At 40.3% G+C, this 8,680-nt stretch overlaps 1 protein-coding gene across 1 annotated transcript; it reads left to right on the forward strand.

Moving 5' to 3' along the window:
* Positions 1 to 958: 958 nt before the first annotated feature.
* On the forward strand, positions 959 to 8,088 carry LOC144640868 (uncharacterized; the record flags this gene model as incomplete). The annotated part of the gene is made up of 12 exons (XM_078499928.1): positions 959 to 1,108; positions 1,487 to 1,833; positions 2,497 to 2,731; positions 3,137 to 3,346; positions 3,906 to 4,109; positions 4,414 to 4,629; positions 4,832 to 5,032; positions 5,436 to 5,645; positions 5,785 to 5,982; positions 6,783 to 7,135; positions 7,327 to 7,543; positions 7,688 to 8,088. Coding segments are annotated over 12 exons (2,942 nt in total), but the record flags the coding sequence as incomplete, so codon positions are not given.
* Between the last annotated feature and the right edge of the window lie 592 nt (positions 8,089 to 8,680).

An 8,680-nucleotide genomic window follows, 5' to 3' on the forward strand; every position in this document is an offset into this window, starting at 1 on the left:
AAATTCCCCGGGGGTCGCCCGCCCCCCCCCATCCTGGGGCAAACCATTGATAGGTGCATCAGGCTATTATAAAACCTTTCATCGCCATCAGGGGCGCGCGGGCGTAGGCTTCGAATCCTCCTGCCGTTCGTTCTTCTTTTTTTTATGCCATCAAATAAATGTCCAAAATGCGACTATCCAATAATTTGTCGATGATTTTGAAAATAGCCTGCGCTTCCCAACGCTTTATACCTCTTTACGAACCAGAAAAAGCCACCATCTTTAAAGCGGAGTAGACCCTGGGAACGAGGGTGTCGCGGCCATGCCCGTTGAAATAAAATTTCTAACAAATATATCTTCCTGCCTACTGTGGAAAATTGAATATGTGCAATTGAATTAATGTTCAACTTCAAATAATCCACTCCTTATTTATAACACCCCCTCCCCCCCTCCCCAACCCAGAGCTTCGCGAGGCCCTGCGAGTCACGTATTACTAGTATTAATAATAATCTAATCCTTCCAATTTTTTGCCGTGCCTTAATCTATTACTGGATTATAATAATATATTACTGGATTATAATAATCTATTACTGGATTATAATAATCTATTTCTGGATTATAATAATCCTATTATAATCTATTATTATTATAATCCGCGGATTAATATTAATCCGAGTTGTCCTGTCAACTGAGACAGTGAAAGTTGGCAAACGCTTGTTGACAAACTCAAGTTGGTGTGTGTGAAAGACACGACAACAGTTAGCAGACAAGTTGGCAAACTGTTGGTGAGAATAGGGACAAGTTCTATTTGTCGCCAACAGTTGGACAACTTGTTTGCCATTGTTGCGGCGTTAACACACACCAACGTGAGTCTGCTAAAACGATCCATTAGTTCGTCGTGTGAAGGCCTCTTAAGGACTAACACCCCGGCGACTAACAATAGCACCGTTGTAGAACTGCTTTTTTCTGTACATTTCAGCCAAGAAGGGCACTTGTCCTGTACCACCCGCTGACAGACCAAACTGTCGCCAAGTCATCCACGAGTGCTCCATTGACCATGATTGTGATGGCGACATGAAGTGTTGTGAACGGTCATGTGGACGTGTTTGTGATGAACCAGATATCAAAGGTATGTCATGCTATTTTTTACGCCATAAATCCTTAGAGCAAACCTCTCAGTGCGTCCGAAATACCATTTTTCGGCCAAATCACTACAGTCCTAACCAGAGGTTTCACCCTTGTCGGAACATAATGTAAGCGACCACCTCTTATAGTCGGCGGCGACAACTTTTAAAAGGCTGAGATTTTGAAATTCCTTTTTTTTACCTCTATTAAACGACAACTAAGTTATCCGTCAATTTGAACCCCACCCCTAGATGGGTATATCAACTTATTTTTGTGTCAATTTAATTCCGTGAAGTCAAACTAGTAATTGATTATTTTTTTCAAGCCCACCTTCTTAAGTTATAAACTCTCAGTTTACATGCACTGTTTCTTTTATTCACAGAAGAATCGTGCAAAGCTATAGTGGACGTGGCGTTCCTGATCGATTCTTCTGGAAGTATTAGTCGCCGTAACTGGAAATTGATGCTCGCTTTCCTCAGGGATGCAGTTGATGCGTTTGACGTGTCCGCTAAGGGATCCCATATCGCTTCCGTCTCCTATTCGACAAGGCCAGTCGTGGATTTCCGGTTCAACACTCTAATAGGAGACAAACTTAACGGGGCAGAGCTGCATAAGTTGATTGACAGAATAAGACACCAGAGAGGATTTACATACATTGACAGAGCATTGACGCTTGCCAACAAGGAGCTCTTTAGTGATAAGGGGGGAATGAGGCAGGCAGTGAGAAAGGTATTATTATCACACAATGAATGCGATGCTTTGTTACTTATTACTTGTTCATACTCCATGGAATGCAACATCTAAGTGAACAGCTGGTTACTTTGTCAGTTGTTACAAAGCATAGATTACCTCATTATAGAAAATCACCTTTATAAGTTAACTATTGCCACTTGGTCAGCACACACGGGGGCGACTTCCACGACCGAGCAGTCCCTCTAGCAAGTCCCCTGTAGTGTGCGTAGTGGAGTGCGCGACGTCTCCTTGGCTCCTGTCGAGTCGCAGCAGGTCGTGCGGACTATTTGCCTCGTTTCCAACCAGTTCGAATTCTTGAGGACAAAACTTTTATCCCGCAATAAGATGTCTTCCTAAATGGGAAGTTTACAGTAAGGGACTTATCTCCCTGACGACGTTCAACCCTGCGGAAGATTCTCAATTGCAATTTCCTCTTTTTAAATGGCACTGATTGCTGGTACTGATCTTTACATCTTGAAAAGTAATAACCAGAGTAACAGGTTGGAGGCCTAAAATGTGGCTTGTTTTGTGTAAAATTGGGTACAAGTGACTGGGAAGGCGAACGTTTTAAGAATTGCTTGTGTTCTATTTTTAATGATAAAAAAGTACCAATGTAACAGTGTGTGTTGATGTGAAATCGGCTTTTTTATTGTACTCTAGGTTTGTTTTGTCATAACGGATGGCCAACAAACAAAAAGAGACTTTACGCCACTGGATAAGGCGTCTCAACCTCTCAAGGACAAAGGAGTAGATGTTTGGTCTATTGGTGTAGGAAAAGGTGCAAACAAGACAGAACTTGAAACAGTTGCATCTGATCCTGGAAAAGTCATCATTGTCAAGTCATTCAAGGAACTGAAGGATATATTAGAGAAAGTGCAGGAGGCGGCATGTGAAGGTAAAGTCAACATTCTTACTGATTTTCACTGGTTATTTTTATCATATGTTATGAAATACAAGCCACTATTTCGAACTTTTTTACGCAATGTTAAAGTCACGGTATATTAAGTCATTTTCGATTCCTTTCAAACTGAAGAAAAACCTCAAAATAATAGTTTTCTAACGTAGAAAAAGAACAAAGGAGTAATAAAAAGGCGAAAATAACTAAAACTGGTTTTGACTAATAAAGAACGAAAAATTTGAAAAACATTGCCATTTTTTTCAAAATGCGTGTTGGCGACGTAGCCACTTTAACAACGAATGTATATTCTCACTGAAGAGAACATATCAAAATTCTAATTAATTTCCAACGGAAACAGCTACTCTATTGTCACTTGTTGGTTTCATTATTTTTGTGACACAGATAAAAAGGAAACAAAGTGCCAGAGAGAATACTTAGCAGCCACAAAGAATGCTGCCTCCGGAAGGTTTGTCCCAAGGTGTAAACTAGATGGCAGCTATGCCGACGTGCAGTGCCGTGGATCAGTTTGTTACTGCGTGGATAAGGATGGTAATGAAATCATAGGAACAAAGACACCACTTGACTCTGGCAAACCAAGCTGCAAGGAACCATGTACGTTCTATTTTTGTTTGTTTGTTTTTGTTTTTGTTTTTGTTTTTGTTTTGTTTTTTTGATTATTTGATGCATCTAAAAACCCAATCCTTTAACCGGGAACTATGAGGTCAGGGGAAGACTAAAAACACGCGCAATATATCCCGGCAATACTAGACGTCAGCATTTTTCCTCGTGTGAAACTAAATAATGACACTTGCAGCTGAAAAATATTAAAATTCAATATCTTTCTGATGATAAAGTTTGTTCGCAAACATTAACCTATGATTTAGCTGGGAGTCTATTGATCTGACTCCCTTGGTAATTTAAAAGAGCATTCGCCTTAGTCCCGGGGCCTTAGTTGACCTCGGCGGCTGGCCGGTAGTCGGTATATATTTTTTAAACGAATTCCGCGCGTTTTCATTTATCAGTAAACCCACGCCAATCGTTCACTCAGCGCAATTTCAACAGATAAACCATAACCCTGTACTGCACTCTAAGAACTGTGGAACAAGTGCCGGCTATATTTAGGCAAATGCACTTTTAATGTTTTTGTATTATTTTGTGTTTGAAACAACAGATAAGCTGACACCTTGCCAAGAAGCGTACAAGAAAGCCATTCAAAATCCTAAGGTTGGAGGTTACATTCCCAGGTGCAAAGATGATGGCGGGTTTGAGAACATGCAGTGTGGAGGAACATCCGGGCAATGTTGGTGTGTAGACAAAGATGGAACAGAAATCCCAGGAACGAGAACAACCAAGAACTTGCAATGTCCTGATCCAGGTATTTACGGTTATTTGCCCCTGGACATTACCTTTTCCGACAGGCCAACATTTTCCCGAAAGCGCAACTCTCGTATGTGGTTTTGAAGCTAAATAAAGGTTATTGTGTTTGTTATCCTTCAATTGTCCTTACAGTTGGCCCCCATTGTTTGGCTAAGCTGTCAAACTGAGAAAAGATAATTCCGCTAGCGTTAAAATCCTTGTAGACTCTAGTATAATTCCTAAACAGTAAGGGGGGGTTTTAGTACTAAGTCATTAAAAACCTCCGAGTCTGCAAGCTAAACGTTGCATATATTTTTCCACAGCAATCCAACCCAATTACACTGATTGTCAAAGACGTTACATCGAACTCTCAAAAAACCCAGTTTCTGGGCAATACGTTCCATGGTGCAGACCTGATGGTGGATATTACTGGCGCCAGTGTTATGGTTCTTACTGTTTCTGTGTTGACCAGAATGGTAGAGAGGTATCGAAGACACGTGTCTACAGCAGTAATGGAACGCCTAAATGCTCAAAGGACGGTAAGGATAAATTACTACTTTTGGCAAACAATTTAAACACCATTTTTCTTATCTACTTTGATCGACTTGTATGCCCATTATTGGTTGGCACGTGCATGTGTTTTTGCTATCGTTGAGCAACAATTAAGCAATTAAGTAAAATCAGTGATCAGGTTATACCATTTGGAGGGATTAAACGGACATAATGTTGTTTTCTTTGTAGGAGGATTACTGACTCCGTGCCAGCAGAGAGCTCTTCCATCGCTCAGCACAGCAGCAGGTTTCGCATATCGTTGTAGGAAAGATGGAAGCTACGAAGAAGTGCAATGCCAAAAGAATGGCATGTTCTGTTGGTGCGTTGACGAGGACGGTAACGAAATACCCGGAACAAGGAGCAAAAGCGCGATCAGATGTCCAAGGAGGGGTAATTTAATTTATTTAAAAATTCGCTGCTTTTTTTTAATCAAATGGTGTTGTGCGACATCAAAGTTCTAGTCTTTAGTGCTTAAAAAAAGTTTATGCCACCTTGTGTGGGGTCGAGGGTACCAGGCAAGACAAACCTATCCGATGAATTTACTGATCAGAATAGTTTAAAATATAACATTAACATTCGGAGTGCATGACGCTTCCCTTGCTAGTAAAATGGCACACAGAAAGGATGGATTCTCTTCCTTAGTTTTTTATCGATATTGTAGAGATTATAAGACACCCTCATTTAAGATGGGGAATGGATGGGGCATAAAATAACACTATCGTTTTTGTGGAATATTAGGTCCTGCCCGAGTGCAATATTTTTAAACATTTCGTTAATTATTTTTGTTGCACAGGAGCACCATTGACAGCCTGTTGGAGAGCTTATCAGGATGCATTAAGGAGTTACTCTGCCGATAGGTTCATTCCCTGGTGCCGTGCTGATGGTACATACAGCCCTGTGCAATGCTACCGTTCCCACTGTTATTGCGTTGACAGCAATGGACAGGAGATCGGCAGTACCAGAACGTACATAGTGACTGGAAAGCCTAAGTGTACATATACAAGTAAGCTAAAGACGAAGTAAACTGGCTATCTTAGCTGGCTTTTTGCGATATATGACAATTGTAATTTAATCCAATGTAACCGTATTCAGCTTGAGGTTGTGAAGAAGGCAGCGTAATGTGTTCTTTTAATTTATTTCAGCTGGATATCGTAAACCATGTCAACAGAGGTATTGGGAGGCTGTACGAAGTCGTCCGTCCGCAGCATATATCCCAAGATGTCGGCGTGATGGCGATTACGAGCCAATGCAGTGCGATATACAGAACTGTTGGTGTGTCGAAGCTCAAGGAACAGAGATAAATGGCACAAGATCAAGAGGAACTGTTACTTGCCCTCCATGTAAGCAGTTTATGTTTGAAGAATTACGTTTTAAGGATACTGTTGTCATTCAGTCACGACTTTTGTTGTTCCAAATGAAGTTCAAGGTCTTTTATGTGCCTTTCTTTCTCTCAAATAAATAACTGATGTCTTTTTAGTACCTTATTGTTACTAATTTTCGCGGGACTTAATTTTCGCGATTTTCGCGATTTTTTTAAATTTATTTCAAATATTTTCTATTGTATTTTTTATGTTAATTACGTATTTTTGGCCAATTCGCGAAAATTAAGTCCCGCGAAATATGCCCGTTCCATTTTCGCGAACTTAAGTTCCCGCGAAAATTAGTAACAATAAGGTATATTGTCCGTGTGCTCATTCTTTCAACAACGTTACAATCGACTTAAACCATACTCAACAACATATGTACTCATTAAGGAGCACATATCAATAACTACAACTATGTAAATGTTCAGCTCAGATATTTTTATTTCGATTAAAAAGAAGCTTTTTGAAATTGTTTAAATAAAAGATAATTTTAGGTCTGAGCAGCTAACACCCGGACATGACTGTTTGCCGTTACCCTCTTTTATTATGGATGATTGATTGATTAATTGATTGATTGATTGATTGATTGATCAATCGATCGATCGATCGATCGATTGATTGATTGATTGATTGATTGATTGATTGATTGATTGATTGATTGATTGATAATACAATATTTTACCTTCAGTGACTTTTCCTTTATAATAATTTAACATAAACTTATGGGCTTACTGCGTTTCATTAATGCTAAGGATGAATGTCTCTCTTTCTTGTAGCTGATAGAAGGCCACTAGATTTTGGCTTCTTAGTGGATTCGTCACCAGATATTACCAGCGATAACTGGCAACGAATCTTGTGGTATATGCGCAATGTTATTGACAGACTACAGAACATCTCCCCATCGCGTTATGGAACAAGAGTTGGAGTTCTCAGTTACGCGTCTCGTCCTTACCTGCATTTTGACTTCAACTTTCTTTGGGGTCCAAATCTCAATAAAGAACGATTAAAAGGACTGGTGAACTCACTTCGTCGCCAACCTGGTAATGACAGAAGAATAGATAATGCCGTGGACTTCACTAGAGAAAATCTCTTTAGTCCCAGGGGTGGAGTACGTCCAAATTCAAGAAGGGTATGTATGTCATTGCTAATTAATTAATCAATTAATTAATCCAATTAACTAGATCCTTCACCTCTTTGGCCAATACAACAATCTTTGACAGGGGAGATTTAAAAGAGGGTTTTGTATAATTTTGTCAGTGAGAATAATTCAATTTTAATGGTCACCATAGACTTGGTTAATTTAAGTATTCCTTTTTGCAGATTCTATTGATCATAACTGCTGGGCCTCAGACACCAGGCTCTGGTCAAGCAAACATCGTACAAGCAGCAAGACGGCTTCAGGGCGAGGGTGTACAAATGTACTCAATAGGAGTTGGCCCAAGCTATAGACAAGCTGAAGTGCTGGGACTGGCATCATATGCAGATTATGTTCGCCCTTATGGTTTCAATGAGCTGCCTAGACGTTACTTCAATCCAGGTGAATATCACCATTTTTTTTTACTTCCAGTGTTGTGAACGCGGATTGTTTTTAAACAGACGAAGTTCGAAAACGTTAAGGCTTACTTATTTAACTCAAAAGCCCTGTAATGTTTCAGTAATGTTTCTGATATTTCCTGTTTAGATTATCAAGTGGATCTGGGATTTATTGTGGACTCATCAGCTGCACTACCCACTAGTTTGTGGACCAATATCCAGCGGTACGCCAAGGCAGTAACAGATTCTTTCGACATCTCCTCTACTAGAACACGTGTCGGTGTTGTTGTCTTCAGCAACTATGCAAGGATTGCCTTTCCGTTTAATGCGGACTATACAAGAGCTGGTGTCAAACAACTGATTGATGGTATGCAGCAATCTTACAGCCGCGAACAGAGAGTTGACCGTGCTTTGGAGATGGCATCCAGGGACTTGTTTAGTACAAGATATGGTGCTAGAGCAGGAGCTAGACAGGTAATACAACGATGTCTCTACCTTTGTGTTCAGGAACGAGGAAAATTCCTTGAGAGTACTGCACCACTGCGATAATTTGGGCTGATTTCTGTCTTTAAAAAAAAGTAGAAGCTCGCGTGGTGGATGAAATAAAATTCAGAATCAACAACATAAATATGTGTTTAGAGGCTCCACTGTATTCAGACAGGTTTTGCCACGCTGTGTCATTTGACTTTTTTTTACTCGATGAAGCAAATCAAAAAACAAAATTAATAAATCACTTTATTTAAGTGTCAACGTATTTAGCACTACTGTGCTAATTGAGACACCGTAAAATTATAAACAAACATTATAAATCGAACAGAAACTTTTTAAAAACCCCAACTGACAGGAGGCTGACCAGCTGGCTATTTACAAAGCCTTGACGAAAAGTTGAGTTCGGGACTACCGAACACAAATCCATCTAGTGGTAGGGAGGAGGATTTGAACCCTGGGCCTCCAGATAACAAGTCCAGCGCCCTAACAAATAGGCCACGCCGCCTCCTAAAATGTAAGTGAGTGATTTTGAATTCGTGGAATCCCTTGCATTTGTTTTCAGATCCTCATTGTGCTATCGGGTGGAGTCTGGAATCCTTACTATCGTCCAGCTTGGAGGTCGGCCGCTGCCCAGCTAAGGAGTACAGGAGTT

Source organism: Oculina patagonica, unplaced genomic scaffold (assembly GCF_052425735.1).
Source record: "Oculina patagonica isolate OP01 unplaced genomic scaffold, crgOcupat unplaced529, whole genome shotgun sequence".
NCBI lineage: Eukaryota > Metazoa > Cnidaria > Anthozoa > Scleractinia > Oculinidae > Oculina > Oculina patagonica.